The sequence below is a fragment of the Paroedura picta genome, chromosome 14 (assembly GCF_049243985.1).
Source record: "Paroedura picta isolate Pp20150507F chromosome 14, Ppicta_v3.0, whole genome shotgun sequence".
NCBI classification, from domain to species: domain Eukaryota; kingdom Metazoa; phylum Chordata; class Lepidosauria; order Squamata; family Gekkonidae; genus Paroedura; species Paroedura picta.
Window position 1 is genome coordinate 16,405,205 of NC_135382.1, and position 17,758 is coordinate 16,422,962.

Sequence of the window (17,758 nt, forward strand, 5' to 3'; positions counted from 1 at the left end):
TGGGTCGTCCAGGCATCCTGCTGCCACTCAGCCACCCCCCTCCACAGGGTACCCCTCCACAAGAGCATTCACAGACGCCACCTTCTGTAACAGCTGCAGGTTGTAAGGTTGCTGTGCAGGCGAAGGGGTGCCGATTCCACTGACTGAGCGAAACCTGTGAAGGGTCACAGAACAGCTTCTGTCCTGTGGGGTCAGCCCCAGGGAGAGACCTCTTACGATTTCCCAAAGCAGATGGTCTCTCTGGTCACCCCCTCGGCCTTCCCCAAGCTCCATTCCGAAGCAAAGAGGGGCAGGCTCCTGAGAGGGGCCTGGGCACTCAGGGCCCCTTCCCTCTGGGGGATACCTGGGATCGGGCCTTGCAGTTCGTCCCCCAAGTTGACAGCCCCGCAGGTTCTGCTGTTTGCTTTCCAAGGTTTCCCCCACCCCCCTCCACCTGCAGGGGCCGAGCTGGGAGAGGGTGGGTGGGTGGGAGGGAGGGAGGGTGGGCGGGGGCGGTGGTGTGGAAGGCGACTGCTGGGTGGCAGACCCTGTAATTACCGGCGGATCGCCCTCCTCCCCTTCGGTGGGCCTGTGGCTGCCCCGGAGCGCTTTCGGATGGGCCAGAGGAGCGCGGCGGAGGCTCGGAGGAGGCGCAGGCAGAGCGCGAGGTGTGCGTGAGAAGCCAGGAGCCAGCCAGAGCGAGCGAGGTCTCCTCCTCCTCCCCGCGGCCTCCGCCTCCTCCGCCTCCGCCTCCCCCTACCTGGCGCTGCAGCTGGCAAGAGACGCGGCGCTCCCGGGGGAAGCCAGCCCGAGCCACCGCTCAGCCCCCCGCGCACCCGGCTGCGCTGCGCTGCGCTGATCCCCCGAGAGGCCGCCCGCCCGTGCCGGCGGCGCCCCGCTGCCGCGCCAGAGGGAGCCATGCCCGCGCCCCTGGCCGCCTGTGCCGCCGGGAGCCGCCGGGGGGGCCGGGGCGTTGGCGGGCGCGCCGTCGAGCTTGGGGGCCCCGTCGGGCCGGCCGCGCTGGGCTTGGCGGGCGCCGCCGGGCGTTAGTGGCTCCGCTCCGCTGGGCTGAGCTCGGCCGCGGCGTTTCTCGTCTATGGCTCGGCTCCTGCCCTCGTAGACCATGCACAGGAACTCCCGGGAGTGGCTTTTCTACGTGTGTCTCTGCTTCGGGGTCCTCTACGTCAAGCTGGGGTGAGTCTGGCGCTGGCCCTCGGGCTGTCCGTCCGTCCGTCAGTCGCGGGGAGGGGGGGGGCTTCTGCCAGGGGTCCTCTCCCTCCCTAGCCCTGTCCCCGGGGGGCTCGGGGTCCGCCCAAGTGCACCTGGCTGTTGGGGGCGCGGGAGGGGGGCTGAGATGGTAGGACCTGGCGTCGATCGATCGGCCGGACGGGAGATCGATTCGGGAGCTGGCGGGCTCGGGTCACATGATTGGTGGCCCGGGCGGGGGACGGTCCTGTCCTTGGCGGAGAAGCCCCCCCCCCAGACCCGCCTGGCCTGGGGGGATTCGGGGGGTGGGCGGTCCGGGAGGGGAGTCTCGTTGGGGATCGGCCAGGCGAGGGAGTCGGGATGGGGGGCGGGGCGGTCTGTCAGTCGCCCCAGTGGTGGGGGCAGGCGTTGGGGACGGGCTGCGGAGTCCGACTCGAGAGCCGCGCTGGCGAGGAGCCACCTCCCGGCCGGGAGAGCCAACACCCGCACCACTGGTGGTGGGACTGGCCTGCCGAGGAGACGCGTCCGGTTGCCCCTCTCTCCGGAAGGAGCACCTCCTGAGCGCACGCCTCTCCCGAACTGCAGCCTCCCTGGGGATCCGGGCACCTTCGACCCGGGGAGACTGACCCCCGAGGAACCCCGGGGAAGCGCAACCTTGCCAGGCTAGGGGTGCGGGCTGCCGGCCTGGAGGTTTCCTATGCATGAGCCCGCCTGCGGGGCCGGTCTGCTTCGCTCTTGTGCAAGGGGGGAGGCGGCGGCTGGGGAGGGGGCTTCTCCCGAGGAGCGCTTCCGGGGATCCGGCCCCGACCTGGTGCCGGTGACCGGGCGGAGGGGCTGCTCTGCTGCCGCCGCGGGCTGCCCGGAGGAGGAGCCCCGACGGGGCCACGGTATCTTGCCGCCTGCGGGCTGGGCCAGAGGGAAGGCGGGCAGGCAGGAGGCTGCAGCCGTCTGTGCCGCGGCGGGCCAAGACGGCAGGCGGCGGCCGGGCGCCCGGAGCCCTGGGCTCCCCCGGCCTCGCCTCTCCCTCCGCCCGCCCGCCCGCCGCGAGTCGTCTTTCCACATTCCTGAGCCGCAGCCGAGTTCTTACCTGTCGAGCCGCGCGCCGCCTGCCTCCGTCTCTCCTGGCTTGGCACAGCCGCCGGCCGGAGTCTGTCCGACTCCGGGGCCCTCCCCGGCCACAAGGCGACCGACCGACAGCTGTCCGCCCCCAGGAGCCCGAAGGGGTGGGCGGGGGCCTTTCGGGAGCTCTGGAGTCGGCTCTTAACGACAGCCCCGCCGTGTCAGCCAGGCTGGGGGGTTAGAACCTGGAGCACCGGGTGAGACCTAGTACAGTGGACCCCCTGAAGTCAAGCGCGCCCGGCCTGGCCCCCCGGAGCTCCCCGGTCACTGGTCCGTCGGGGCCTGGCGCCGTTTTCAGCAGCCATGCGGGCCCCCAGCTCCGGCCTCCGGGTCTCATGCTCATGTGCCCCGGAGGCGCCCATAGGGAGCGGGAGGGTGGGCCAGGCCCTTCCGTTTCCCCTCTCGGATTGGCCTTTCCCAACCTGCGAGGTAGTGGCGCCGTCAGAGTGCTGGACGGAAGGGCTGGGTTCCAATCCTGGCAGTGCTATGAAGGTGAAGTAGCGAGGGGCAGGCGAGGCAGCGCCAATGAAGTCCGCCCAGGGAAGAATGGCAGGGAAAACGCGCTACAGAACAAGGGTCCCCAGACGGTCGCTCGCGAGCTCCCGGTGGTTAGCGGACTGCTACAGAGACGCTCATGAATTCCAGAGGAGGAAGTGTGTGTGTGCGGGACTATGGGAATATAAAGTTCTGGGCTTTAAAAGCTCTGGACTTCAAAAGTATCCCGAGGCTTTCCCCCCCGTGATTTAGCTTTGCTTTTGGAGTTCTTCCTCCGCCTTGGCGACCCCTGCGCTGGAGACGGGAGAGAAACCCGCGACCCGTTGCCGGACCTCAACCCGAGGCTTCCCAAAGGGATCTGGCCCCTGTCAAACCGGTGCGCCTGCTGGTCGCTTGAGCGGTCCGGGAGTGCCGGAGCCCCGAGGCGCGGCACTTTGTGTAGGAAAGCCAACCCCCCCCCCCCGCCCGCCGACCAAGCGAAGCGAACTCCGGAAGTCAGGCCCTCTCAAGGGTGTAGTAGTTTTGCCCGACCCCCGTCCCTTTCCCTCCCCTCCCCTCCCCCCTCTGCCACCCTACGCCCTCCTCTTCTTCTTCCGAGAAGGGCGCAAAGTTGTACACGCCCCCTCCCCCGGTGCTTTGCATATTTTGACATGGAAGGAAGAAGAAGAAGAATAGTTCTTATATGCCGCTTTTCTCTACCCGAAGGAGTCTCAAAGCGGCTGCTTTATCAGCGTCCCGTGTGTCTCAGTAGAATTATTCACTAATTAAGTTAAGTAAATTTGTATATCGACTCTCTCCATGGAGAGGCGGTATACAACATAAAAACAACCAGCAATAAAACCCCAATCGGCATCTCTAAAACCATCGTCAAAGTCCCAACAACGGTGGCGCACCAGCCTTGCTTGGGGGTCGCAGCTCTTCCCTCCTGCCCCACTGGCCAGGTCAGATCTTCCTCTCCTCCTTGTGCCAATAGAAAACGGCCCCCTCGAGACAAGGGCCGGGTCCTCAGTCGCTGCTCCCGTCTTCCGCTAAGGGAGGTTTCTGGAGAGGTGAGCCGTGACTCCAGAAAGCGCCTCCCCGGACAAAGATGGGGTTCGTTTTCGAGGTGCCCCTGGCAGGGGGCGTTTGCTGGCAGGGGCCCATGGGAATTGTAGTCCATGAACATCTGGAGGACCACAGGTTGGCTACCCCTGCAAATGACTGCGTTTGATTTGCCCCTGGGAGGGAGCTGATAGGCTGGAGCCGCCAACGCTCTCTTGGGACCGTTCAAGACGCCACGCGACCGAACCGGGGCGGCCTGCTCGAGAAGGGAAATCCGACCTGCTCTTTTCGGGGGGCGAGGCTCAGGCGAGAGTCCCAGAGCACTCCTGCCCTCCATCGCAGCATGGCTTCATTCGGGCCGGCCCAGGGAAGTGACAGCGCTTGGCACCCCAGTGCGCGCGCACGGTCTGCGGGGGACCCTGCCCTGGGTAGCCTTGGACGGGCAACTTCGATCCCGTCAGATCTGGGGAGCTAAGCAGGGCCAAGCAGGATCCGGGTGGCCACAAGCTCTGTCCGCCTGACTTCTGTGGGCAGGCCCGTCTGGTGCTACGAGGCCATTCAAAAAGGCTCTCTCTCGAGCCCCGATTTTCCTTCCTAGACCCGAAAGGGAAACCCCTCCAAGGACCGCCCTGCGCGCCAAGTGGATCTCCCGAAGCGAAGAGGGTGACCCCAGGAGGACATCTCCCCCTCCCCCAAGAAGTGGGCAAAGCTCCTCCTTCCTCGTCTGCCCCCGACGGCGCCGTCCCTACACCCACCGCCGAGTCTGGGGTCCAGGGCCGGTTTGCGCGCCAAGAAGCCTTTTGCTTCGGGAGATCAGGGGCCCAGTCCCTCCCCGCCGGTCGGCTGCCCTCGGGGCTCGCTCCTGTGATTTGAGGAGAGGGGGAAGGGAAGTAACGTTTTGACATGCTCGGGAAGCTTATAAAGTTCGAGCGCAGCGGCACCTTTGAGGGCGGCCAAGCCAGTTTTATTCCAGGTCTGAGGTCGGAAGAAGGGCGCGCACACGCGAAAGCCTAGAGCCCGATTGAAGCTGCGTTGGTCTTCAGATATGGACTCCTAGTTGATTCTGCTGCTTGGACCAACCCGGAGACCTGCCTGGAAGTTTATGTTATGGTTTCTCTGGCTTTCCAGTTGTCCATGGAGCTCCTGCCAGCACTTACGCATGGTATTTGTAGTCCATGGCCAAATGGACAGCCACAATTTGCACACACACACACCGCCATATATTGAAGGTAGAGAACCAAACAACGGCTGTTCCACCAAGGCAGGGGTAGTCAAACTGCTTGTCTCGAGTCCAGGGGCCACGGATGAGCTTCCCACGATCCACGCTCCCTTACGTCCAGAACTTTGGCTGGAAAGCAAAAACAAAGTCCAATAGCAACTTTAAGACCAACAAAGATTGATTCAAGGCGTGCCTGCACTCGAAAGCTCACGCCTTGAATCAATCTTTGTTGGTCTTAAAGGTGCCATTGGGCCCCGTTTTTGTGGAGACCAACACGGCTACCCACTTGAATCTCTCCTTTTGGCTGGAAAAGTCTCTTTGTCTCTGATTTACAGAAGTTTCTTTACAGAATCACGTTCTAAGAAAATCGTGCAGAAAGCTGCCTGGGCAGGGCAAAAAATGCAAAAACATAAAGGAGAGAAAAGCGAGTCCAGGGGCACCTTGAAGGCTAACAAAGTTTTATTCCGGGTATAAGCTTGTGTGTGCAGGCACACTTTATATCTGAAGAAGTGCACTTTAAGAGCCAGCTTGGTGTGGTGGTTAGGAGTGCAGACCCGATCTGGTGAGAGGGGTTCGATTCCATGCTCCCCCACATGCAGCCAGCTGGGTGACCTTGGGCTTTTTGGCATGAGCTGCCTGTTCGCTTCCCATATTTGAGATGGATGGCAATCACCAAAGAGCCCCCCCCTCCAGTCTGCCCAAAAGTAAGGATGCCATCCTCCAGGTGGGAACTGGGGAATCAGCGTGTTGTATTGAATAGGAGCACGGACTTCTAATCTGGCGAGCCGGGTTTGATTCCCCACTCCTCCACATGCAGGGAGCGGGGTGACCTTGGGCTTGCCACAGCACTGATAAAGCTGTTCTGCCCGATCAGTAATATCAGAGCTCTCTCAGCCTCACCTCCCTCACAGGGGGTCTGTTGTGGAGAGAGGAAAGGGAAGGCGAATGTAAGCAGCTTTGAGCCTCCTTCGGGTAGAGAAAAGCGGCATATAAGAACCAACTCTTTCTTCTTCTTCTATTTGCTAGCAAGCAGTCCCACAAAAGGTCGGCAGAGTCACAGACTGAACTCCTGATGAGGGCGGCTCACCTTCCTTCGTGTTTAACGGTATCAGGCTACAGCTGGGGACACTACCTAATGGGAACCATCTCTTCCCAGTTGGGCTTTGCTCTTGAACATGCAATTGATATCAGCAGCTTCAGAGGACGTGCAGAGTGTGTTTTTCTGGGGACAGCCTTGGTTAGCTCCCATCCCATCTGAGACCCAGGAGCAGGAGCTGGGAAGGTAGAAATTAGGAACTTCTGCATAAATTCCTTTAGGTAGGGGGAAAGAGTTTCCTCGACAAGGAAGCAATTTTCTATGAAAGAACATTGGAACAGTAGTACTGAAAAATATACAGGGTCACATCTAAGTGGGCAATGACTGCTCTGGAGGTATGCTTGATCACTGTACGCCTTGAAGCCTGGCCACTGACCCTGACTTGCCACGAAAGGAAAGTGTGAACGAACTCTGTTCAAAAGTATTGCATGGAAAGTGCCACCAGGTGATGCAAGAACTCTTGCCACTAGTGTCGGATTTGCAGGTTGTGGGTCCCTGGATAATCCTTTTATTTCCCTTATTCGTACAGTCAGCCTTCCTCACTTGGACTCAAGGCGGAAGACACAAAGAGTTGCTGCAATCAAAAGGATGGGGAGGTCTAGTAGGCAATACAAGGGGATTAGGATTATAGAACCCATCAGAAAGCGAAACAGAGAACAGAAGCAGAGCAGATGCATTAGCAGGGCACATTACATTGTTGAATACTGTAACTCTGCATGCAAGAAAAGAGTTAAGAGGATTCTCTCACTGGGGCACATTTGTCCATTGGCCCGACCCTCTTGGCCCCACCCTGTCATTGGCTAGCTGCTTAGCCTCTTTAGCCCTTGCTTGCCATTGGTTTTCTTCTTATATTGAACCTCTCTCCTGATCTCTCTTACCTGGGCTTGGAGCTGTAGCAAGCTAACCTTTCTGATCTGTTTGCAACAAGTTAAATGTCCCTACATGAATATGTCTTGTAAGATATGTTCCTGTTTTGTAAGTAAAATTTCTTTCTCTTGTTACCAATGGAGTCAGGTCATCTTTGTCATTTGTCGGAACAGCATTTTTTCTTAACCAGGAAATATGGAGGATTGGGGATACTGCACAACATTTCTGTGCTTCAAAGGCAAGTGATTTCCTTTTGACATTTAACTCAAAATAAATGACACCAAAAATTAGCTCGCAGCATCCAAGTTTCAGCCAGCTAAAGACTGGAAGAGACAGCCTTCAACTGCCTTCCACCACAGGCTTCTGTCCAATGTATCCATATGATAACACTTTCCTCTCCCCCATTGCTACCTCATATTTTAAATCGCAAATTGCACTGTCCTGGATACCTGAGGCACGCCCGACCTTGTCAAATCTCAGAAGCTAAACAAAAGGGGAGGGAAATACTAACTCGACTTAGCATTTGGATGGGAGACCTCCCAGGAACTTGAGGGCGAGAAAAGCGCGCTGAACAGGAAGCAGCCCTCCAACCCCGAAGCCTGGGCAGGGCTCTGGCTGGCCGGGCGCTCCTGGGTTCTTGTGAAGCGGGTTCCTTCCTTCCCAAAGGCGCAGGAGTGCGGGCTGGACATGGGCTCCGGCTCCCCTCCCCGCGCCTTGTCCGAGGGCCCCGATCAACAGGCTGAAGACCGCAGGTGGCGAGGCTGCCCGCTGGGTCCTTCTCAGTTGTCCCGCCAGCCACAAGGAGTGCAAGGCAAGAGGCATCCCGGGGCGATGGGTTTGCCCTGGCCTGCCTCTGCCTGCAGGTCCCCGGGATCTCCCTCCAAGCCCCAGCCTTCCAAGATGGGGGGGGGGGGAATCGAGCGAGCCTGGGCTCCCCATCTCCTTGATGGGGGTAACTCCGAGGCGGGTCGTGCTCGCGGCTGCAGCTGCAGTCTTAGGTCCGCTTGCTGGGGAGTCAGTCGAACTGCATTCGTGCTTCGTTTTCAAATTGCGCGATCACCCTATATATATAGTTTCCTTTCCTAGGACTTTTCATCGCGTTGTGTGGGGAGGGGAGCCAGTTTCAAGGAGTTCTCTGGAATTTACTCTTGAGGGATCCGCTTCCGAGTTTCCCAGAAAGCGTCTCCCTTACTCGTTTAGTCGAAGTTGAGCGGTAAGGATCAGGGCGCCCCTCAACAGCCCCGAGTCTGCCCACCGCATCGGCTGATCCAGATCCTCCTGGTCTCACTTTTGCACACCTGGGATCACGCGCGTTAGCAGTAGGTTTTCCTATTCCGCACAGCTTCAAAAGCGCATTGGAAGGGCCTCATCCGGGATGCAATAAATAAAGACGAAAAGCCTTTGTTGGGAGAGGAAAAGCGGAATTCTCCCAAAACAAACTGTAATCCCCCCCTCCCCCCATATATATATATATGGTAGCAAACACAGAATTCAGGAGGGGGGGGCTTCTCTGCCTTCTCCTTTTGCTCGTAAGGCTTCTCTTTCCTCAGCGTTGCTTCCCCGGCTGTGCACCTGTTCGGCTGCCTCTAGCGGTCGATTGTACATCAAACCGGGTTTTGCCCAGTTTATTTGACGCAGAGAAAAATGGTGAAAAAAAGTTTTGATGTCGAATCGACCACTAGAGGGGGCAAAACACGTGCAGAACAGAACCCCACCCCCCAAAGAAACAGGAATACAGCAGTAAAATGAAAAATGGGGAAAGCCCCCCCCCCCGCCTTTGGGCAGTTTCACACGTACTAAAGAACGCGCTTCCAATCCACTTTGCAAGTGGCGTTTGCCGAGTGAAACCCACGTGCAAACAGTCGCCGTCAGAAATGGGGTCATTCAGCAGGTATGAAGCTCCCAATTGTTTGTAAGTGAATTTTGCTGTTTTTACCCCACTGAAATTCGTTTGCAGAGGGCATTTGGTGCCATCGGACAGGGCTCGCTGCGTTTGAGCCAGGAGCGGTTCCCAAAGCCAAGCGCCCTCAACCACCCGCAGCCCCCTTCGCCAAGTGCAGGCCTGGAAGCGCCCGGTCCCAGGTTTCGATTTCGCTCAGTTCACACCGGAGCGAGCATCCGGAACCGCTTGGGGGCGCTCCGAGAGGAGCCTCCCCTCCTCCCATTCCGCCGCGAAGGAGGCAGTCGAGACCCTCTGCAGCAGACAGAGAAGTCCAGGGGCGTCGGACGGTCATTTTTCATTGCTTTCCAGTAACGGAGCGGAGGGGCGGCTTGCCGAGAACCCACCTGAGCATCTTCAGTCGCCTGGAGATGCGGAGCGGAGCATCGCCTACTCAAGCTGGCAGCGGCTCTCCGGGGTCTCCCGGGAGGCCGAGCTCTGTCTCCCCACCCGCTGCTCCGAGAGGCCGGGGCTCGAGCCTGCGACTTTCTGCATACCGGGCGACTGCTCTCTGGCCGAGCTAGAGAGAGCCCGTCCGCGTAGCTCAGCAGCGGAGCAGCCTTGCTTTCCCCTGGGGTCGGCTGGCCAGCGCGCAGGTTGGCCGCTTCCGCGGGGCTTTTGATCCAGGCGGCCTTGAAAGCGCTTCGGGTCCCGACCGCGGAAATCCCAGCCCTTGGCGGCCACAAAACGCTTGAACTGACCCTTGAGGAAGGTAGTGGCTTAGGATCAGGCTGTTGGGTCATTCGTGGCTTCATTTATACTCCGCTGTTGTCCTCAACAGGAACCCAAAGCGGCTTTCCTCAGGGACCGCGGTAGGGAGAACATAAGAACCGCTGGATCGGACCCGTGGCCCATACTAAACTGCCGTCTCACACAGCTGCCAAGCAGTTCCTCTGGAGCACGGGTGGGCAAACTGTGGCCTGCAGATGTCCGTGGACTACAATTCCTATGTGCCCGTGCCAGCATTCGCTGCTAGTGGCTCATGGGAATTGTAGTCCATGGACATCTGGAGGGCCACAGTTTGCCCACCCCTGCTCTCAGCAACAGGGCAGAGAGGCCGAAGCCTTCCCCTGATGGCGCCTCCTGGCTTTAGGATTCAAAGGAAGACTGCCTCTGAGCGTGGAGGTTCCCCTCAGCCACCATGGCTGAGCTAGTAGCCATTTGAGAGACCTCTCCCCCACGAATCTGATTCCTCCTTAGATTCATGTGGCCATCACTACGTCCTTTGGCAGCTAATTCCACGTTTGAGTTTTAATTTAATGATTGTTCACCGCCTTGGGACTCTTGAGAGGAGAGGAGAGGAGAGGAGAGGAGAGGAGAGGAGAGGAGAGGGGCATATCACCAGGAACTTCTTCTCTCCCCCCCCCACTCTTAGATCTTGAAAATGTTTGACCAGCCGTCCTCCCGAGGGGCTGTAGTGCCCTTAACTGTTGCCTGCAGCAGCGCAGCCCCATCCTATGTTCCCTGCGACTTACTCCCTAGTAGCAGCTGAGGGCCGCCTTAGAGAGATGTCCGATGTTGTAGTTCACGAAAGCAGCTATTGAAAAGTCCGCTCCTTGCAAGGAGAAAGCCTCATCTTTTCCTTCTTCCAAAGTAGACGGATGGGAGTGGGCTTGTTTTATTTTTTTAACTCCCCTTCAGCCTCACTCGTGCCCGCTGACGAGTGGAGCGAGGCCTTTTCGTGTGAATGGACCGATCCGGGTCAGAGAGGTTATGCGGGGCCACCGGAATCTTTCTGCCATAGGAGCCAGCGGTCCCTTCTGGGAGAGCCACAGCCGGGCGCCAGAGAGAACCTCGGGCATGGAGCAGCCAACTGCTTCGCCAAGAGGTCGCCGGTTCGAATCCTTCCAGGAGTTTTTACTCTAGACCCTGTTTCCCCATCCGCAATCGGGCGATTACTCTATCCTGGTCCAGCTTCCGAGATCGCAGGCGTGAGATCGGGGAAGGTGCCGAGGGAGAAGGAGAGCGACTGAGGCGAACCGCCGCGTCCCCTTCTAGCGCAGGGCGGCCGGGTGGCCCGCTCGACCTCCGCCTCTCCCTCTCCCCCGGTTATGACTCCCCCCCTCCCCGTCGCCCTCCCTCAGCAGATGAAAAACCGACTCCCTCTGAAAAAGGGACCGAGGGATTTTCTGGCAAAGAGGAAGGGGGTGAAAGGAGGCGAAAGGGGGACCGCAGGCCACGTCGGGGCTGGGAGCTCATAGAACCAAGGATGGACTTTCCCGTGCGGTCCCCCCCAGCCCCCCCCCAGTGTTGGCGACCAGGGGCCCCTTTCTGGTCCACCAATTTTTATTCAGGGTAGAAATTTGGGTGTGCCTGCACCCTTTGCGTCTGACGGAGTGCCCGTGCACCCGAAAGCTCACACCACTTGGTGAAGGTCCCCTTGGACGCCGACGTAGTTCTGCCCCTTTAGACCCACAGGGTGACCCACCTGAAGCCCAACCCCTCTACCGAGGCCAGGAGTCGGCGGAAAAGGGAGGGGGGGGCTGGAAAGTCATTGGGGGGCGGCGGGAATCGTTTCTCGGCCTCTTCCAGACGGGTGCAGGCGGAGAAGGCCTAGTCGACACAGGCGGCCGAGCTTGCGAAGAAGGCCCGAGCTTGAGCGCGGGCGGCAGTCTTCTCCTTCCAAGAAGGAGCTTCCGACCTGGGGCTTCGGCCGCCGCTTTGGCGCCCCCAGGTGTGTGTGTGTCTGTGGGGGGGGGGGGCTGAAGTGGGCAGGCACGTCCAAGGCAGCATTCCCCGCTCCGAGGAGGCTCCCCGGGCGCTTGACGCCCGCGGGAGAGAGGCCCGAGGCCGGGGAGAGGGTTGTGTGTGGGAAAGTCCTGGAGGTTGGGGGAGGGCGCCTGTGCAGGACAGTGGGGCCCCGGGCCACTCCTCCAAAGCACCCGTTTCTCTCTGCCGCCTGGAGATGAGCTGTCACCCCGGGGGGTTCCCAGGTCTCACCTGGAGGTTGGCACCCCTACTCTCTAGTCTGGCTAAATGGGTGTGTGTGGGTGGGTAGGTGGGTGGGTGGGGGGGATGTCACTGTAGCCCGGCTCGCGGCCGTCGAGGGTGGCCGGTCCCCAAGAGGGTTCCGCCGCGGGCTCCGCTTTAGTCCCGGAGGGGGAGCTCTCGGTCGCCGGGCTGCGTGCGGCTCCTTGTCATCCTCCCCCGGCGGCGCGGCGCGGCGCGGGGGGGGGATGGGGGAGCAGGCCAGCCCGCCCGCCAGGCAGGGCGCGGGAGCGCGGAGGCGGCGTGCCGGGCGCGCTTGCCCAATGGCAGCCGGGAGGCTCGGCCGGCGGCGGCGGCGGCGGCGGCAGCACTGGGGCGAGGGGAGCCGCGCCATGCCCGGCGGCAGCAGAGGCGAGCGGCAGGCAGCAGCGGCGGCGGCGGAGGTGGCGGATCCCGGCGCCCGCTGAGCCGCTTCCCCGCCCCGTCCAGCCCGCCTCGCGGCCGAGAAAAGCCCCCGGCGGGCGAGCAGGGAGCCACTCGCGGGGCCCCGCGCCAGGACGCACCGGCAGGAGGAGGAGGGCTCGCCCGGAGACGACCATGATCCTCCTCTCCTCCCGCAGCGCCCTCCTCTCCGTCTACTACCCGCAGATCTTCCTCATCCTCACCAGCGGCAGCTATTTGTAAGTGGCCCTCCTTCGCCTCCTCGGGGCGCCGCGGGGCTTGGGGCGTCGGCGGCGTCGGGGAGGGGGTTGGAGAGATGCCCGCGCCCCCTTCCTCGCCGGCCCGCCCGGGCTCCCGCCCTCTGGAGAGGCAGCCAGCAGGTGCCCCCGAGGAAGCCTTGCCCAACCGGCCCCGACGGCTCTGCAGGGCAGGGGGCACCTGGGCGGGCCGGGGAAAGGCTTCTGGGTCGCCGTGCCCGGGGTCGGGAGACTGGCAGGCCGCGGGATGGGCGGCAGCGGTGGCGGGGGTGTATGTGGCTCCCCAGGGTCGGAGGCGAGGCGGCTAAAGGGGGTGCGCGCCTGCAGGCCCTTCGGGGAGGCTGACCTGCAATCCTGGGTGAGGCTGACTTCGGAGTCAAAAGGCCGAGGCCGGCTTTGCAAGCTGGTCCCGTTCCCACCCGTGGGAACCAGAAGGCTCCGTCCGCGCCTTTGGGAGGGGAGCGGCGGGTACTGGCAGATTTGGCCTTGTAGAGAGATGGAGGGGCTGCGATGAAATTCAGGGCCGGATCCGGTCTTAGAGAAGCACTTTGAGCTTCCTTGGAGAATTCCGCTCCCTCCTTCTCTCCTGGAATGTGAGGCGTCATAGAAACGCTGAACTTTGGTTGGATCAGGGCCCGGCTCCTCTTCCCCGCTCCCCCTGTCAGGACCGGCGTCTCGCAAGGCTGGTCGGACGAGAGGATACGTCGGGGCCAGCGTAGCCGAGCGCCCTGGAGCTGCACGGGGCTTTTCGAGTCAGACAAAGCGCGTCGACTCCCACCTGCGCTCCCTGAATTACTAGAGGAAGGCCACAGCCTCCGATGGCGAGCCCGATTGCACCGGCTCAAGCATCTCCCTTGCTGCTGGCGCGCCATCTCCGCGCTCTGCAGCAGAGGCCTGAGGCTCCGGCAAGCGGGCGGGCCGGTAGCTGGAGACGACGGGCGCTCCCTCGCCTGGCTCCGCGGGAAGTGTAGGAACATCCCCGCGCCTCTTGCCCTGAAATTGCCGCATGGCTTCGTAGATCTCTGGGGGGCTGACCTTCCAACAGCCCTGCGAGGTAGGCCACTTTCAGCACCTCCCTCTATTGCACGTGGAGTTGGCGGGGAGGGGGGCGGCGGCGCGGAAGGAGTGACAGACTGGGGGCTTCTGGCCTCCACGCCCCTAACCCACCCCCTCACCGGGAGCTCCCCAGCCGAGCTCTTGCGTTGAACTGGGGTGGGGGTGGGGGTGGGGGTGGGGGTGGGGTGGGGTGGGATGGGGGCATCCCAAGAAGCGACAAGAGGCTCGGATAGGGGAAGGGCGCTGCCGCCTCTTTACGGGCGAGTCGATCCCTCGGAGTTCAGAAGGGCGCAAAGATGTCGGGGCTGGAGGGTGGCCGCGCACTTCTCAGATGGGGAACCGCGCCCATCCCGCCCCGTCGGGCTCGCCCAGCCGAGCGGCGGAAGCTCCCGCTTCTGATTAATGAAACGCACGTGCCGGAGCCCGGCTTCCCCGGCCGGCCTGGCCTGCAGGGAAGGGGCAGCGGGGCGGACCGAGAGGAGCGGACTTCTCCGCCGGGCGCGCGAAGCCCGTGCGCCCCGGCGCGGCCGCCAGCTCCTCTCGCAAAGCCTCGGAAATGACTCTCCCGACCCGGTCCTCCCCGCGCTATAAATAGTCGCCAGGCTGGCGAGGAGAGTTTGCTCGACCGCACGCCAGATGCTGGCGGTTTCCCTTGCAGCGTGCCATAATTACAAGGTCCGACGGCAGAGCGCTGGAGCAGCGCAAGGGCTGGAAGAAGCGGCCGTGGGGGGACACGCGCGAAGGCCTCCTCCGCAGCCAGCTGGGGAGTGGGGCTGGAGAATCCGCAGGGGGATGGGAAGACGTTCTCTCCCCCCCTCTCCCCTCCCTTCTCCTCCACAGCCGACCCCCTGACTCCACAGCCAGGAGGGGGGGGGCGGCTTAGGGACCCCTCCCCTCAGGGATGGAGAGGCAGCCAAGATGCAGGACTGTGGTGCTCCCACCTTCGGAAGGAGAATCCTGCTGGATCTGACCTAGGATCCATCAAGTTCAGCCTCCCGCCATTGGATGGCCAGCCACAGGGCAGAGAGGCTGAGGTGGTTCTCCTGGGTCATCGTGGCTTGGACAGGGGTGCTCCTGGGGGCTCAGGAGGAAGGCACAGAGGGGACGCCTGGCCCCTTTGCTCTCCTGTCCTAGAACATGGCAGTTTCCTTTGTAGTCTCATTATTCTGGAGTCCGGGGCAGTGTCTTTGCCTTGACTTGGCAGCGATGGTGGTGGGGAATCTCCTCCCTCCTGGTCAAAGAAGGAAAAGTGCCTTTCATTTTGCAGCTGATAGGAAAGCCCCCCCCCCCCCCAGCAAGAAGCACCCAGCGTCCTTCAAGGACTGGTCTGGTGGAGGGTATCTCGATGATTCCTTCCGGAGTCTTGCAAACATCAGAACAGGCCTGCTGCGTCAGACCAGTGGACCATCTCCTCCAGCCTCCTGTCTCAGACAGCAGCCAACCAGTTCCTCGGGAGGGCCCACAGCAGGGCAGAGAGGCTGAGGCCATCCTCTGATGTTGCCTCCTGGCTCTGAGACTCAGAGGAGCATCTGTGAATGTGGAGGTTCCCCTCAGCTATGGTGACTCATAGCCACTGACAGATCTCTTCTCCACAAATCAGCCCCCTTTAAAGCTGTTTATTCCTGTGGCCATCACTAGACCCTCTGGCAGCGACATCAACATTTGAATCACTCTCTGTGTAAAGCACTATTGCCTTTTGTCTGTCCTGAACCTACTGCCCTTCAGCTTCATCCGGTTTGGGGAGAAAGAGAAAGCCCTCTATTAGCCAGCCTGTCAGGAGAGGGCCTCAGGATTCCCCAAGCTGACCCAGGGGGTTGCATGGTGGAATTTAAATGGTTAGAGAAAAGACACCAAGTCCTGACAATCAGAGACACCTAGAATGGGGGGGGGGGCAAAGCTGTTGGCCAAACTGTGACCTTCTCCCATCTTCTTGCCCAGAGATGCCACTGTGAGGCCAGCATTTCTCCAGTGGACATCCGCCAGGCCTTTGCTTTCTTCATCTTTACTGGACTTCTCCTGGGACAAGAGTGGGTGTATTTTCAAACGGGCAGGTCTGGTGGGACCTGTATCCCATCCTATCCCATCCTCCTCCACTGCCTTCCAGCCCAGCCACCGTTCCCTGAACAATACTCCCAGATGCTCATGACTCAAGGAGTGAGTTGTTGTTGCCATGACAGCCACCTCTTTTTAGTGCTTCCTTTGTGTGCAGTAGTGGGGAAGTTGAGGCTGGAACATCAAGAAGAAGATTTTTCTACCATTCTCTACCTGCCACCCCCCCTTGCCGGCATTGTCCAGTGGGTCTTTTTTCCTTGCTCAGCGGAAGGGGGTTGCCTTTAAGCCACAGGTGTTTGAGGAAGCTTCCTGTAGTGGGGCCTATCGACTCTCGTCTTGTTACCCTCCTGGAGTATTAAATGCATTTGGTCAAGGGGCATTCTGAGGGAAGAAGACCTGGTGCTGTGGGTGGCTGGGGGAGTGGGTGGCTGGGGCAGGGACTTCAGGTGCTCCCACCTCCGTTGAGCTGCCAGAGTGGGGTATGTTGTTTGAATTGTGTGAGGCCATCCTGGGTTGGTCTGGAATCCCATCTGGGGGTTGCTTGAGGGGGGGATTGGTGGATTTTTTAATGCCACTGGCATGATCTCTGGTCCTCTTTTCTCGCTGGGGATCAGGGTGGAGGACACATTGTTAGCTGCTGCAACCAGTGAGTGGGCCATTCATTAAGCAATGCCTTAGGACAGTGGTCCCCAATCTTTTTATCGCTGGGGACCGGTCAACGCTTGATAATTTTACTGAGGCCCGGGAGAGGTAGTCTTTTGCCGAGGGATATCACCACCGCCTGAGCCCCTGCTCCACTTGCTTTCCCACCGGTGCCCTTGACTTCCCACCACCCACTGGGGGTGCTGCCAGCAGCAGCTGTGCAGTGCCACGCTGAGGAGGAGCCCCAGCCATGGCGGCCGATGGAGAGCACCAAAGGTGAGCCGGCAGCAGAGTGGCAGGGCAGCCCCCGAGGAGGCAGCCAGGGAGGAGGACGAGGGGGAGCCGCGGCCCAGTACAGACTGATCCCTGGACCGGTTCCAGTCCCCAGACCAGGGGTTTAGGACCACTGCCTTAGGAGCAGGGCCCTCGAACCAGCCAGAAGTCTAAAAGCAGAGTGGAAGCAAAGCATAACACGATGCATGAGATGATGCAGAATTCCCAGATCCTACTTCCAGCAAGCTATACTCAGTACCAGAACACAGCCCCTAATAATTTTTTCCTAAGTAACTTGGTGAATCATTTAGTACAGGACAGATTTGGAGTCCAGGGGCACCTTTAAGACCAATAAAGTTTTATTCAAGGTATGAGCTTTCATGTGCATGCACACTTCTTCAGATATAATGACATTGTATCTGAAGAAGTGTGCCTGCACATGAAAGCTCATACTTCGGATAAAACTTTGTTGGTCTTAAAGGTGACCCGGGACTCTAAATTTGTTCTTCTGCTTCAGACCAACACGTCTGCCCACCTGAGTCCATTTAGTACAGGGCAACTCTACTGCCTGTGTAGAAAAGCCCTCGAATAATTCAGTTTTGCCTAAGTGAGTGGCTGTATTGGTCCAGTGGCACCTTTAAGACCAACAAAATTTACTTCTGGGTATAACATAACAAGAATAATAAACTTTTATTTTTATCTCGCCCTTCCCTGGTTGGTTCAGGGTGGGTAACAACCAGTTTTTAAATGTTTTACAGAAAATTAAAACCCTTTAAAACCATCTCCTCTTAATAATTTAAACCTTTCAGAGGGGTTAGTCAACTTGGAGGGATTTTATCAGCGAATAGATTCTCAGGCAGGGAGGCAGGTGTTCTTTCAGGTGTTCTTTTCAGGCCTCAGCTGTAGCTGGTGTTCTTTCTGGTGTTCTTTTCAGGCCTCAACTGTAGCTCAGTCTTACAGGCCAAAGGTCTCCCAGCTGCCTGAATGTGGAGGAGCGGGGAATCAAACCCAGTTCTCCAGATTGGAGACTGTTGCTCTTAACCACTACACCACGCTGGCTCTTGTGGCGTAGAAGAGTTCTGATGAACTCTGAACCACACACACCATTGTATGTTGTTAGACTGGCCCTAACAAAAACTATTTTGTGT

General features: G+C 59.9%; 1 protein-coding gene across 2 annotated transcripts in view; it reads left to right on the forward strand.

Moving 5' to 3' along the window:
• The first annotated feature begins 889 nt into the window (after positions 1 to 889).
• The window catches only part of WNT7B (Wnt family member 7B), a 102,902-nt gene continuing 86,033 nt past the window's right edge, over positions 890 to 17,758 (forward strand). Inside the window, exon 1 of one of the 2 annotated variants that reach the window (XM_077309746.1) lies at positions 890 to 1,173. In XM_077309746.1, coding sequence (XP_077165861.1) covers positions 1,103 to 1,173 — 71 coding nt within the window. In that variant the 5' untranslated portion in view covers positions 890 to 1,102. Of the gene's footprint in view, positions 1,174 to 12,234; positions 12,570 to 17,758 lie in introns of those variants that run through there. The other variant, XM_077309745.1, reaches the window with a different exon arrangement.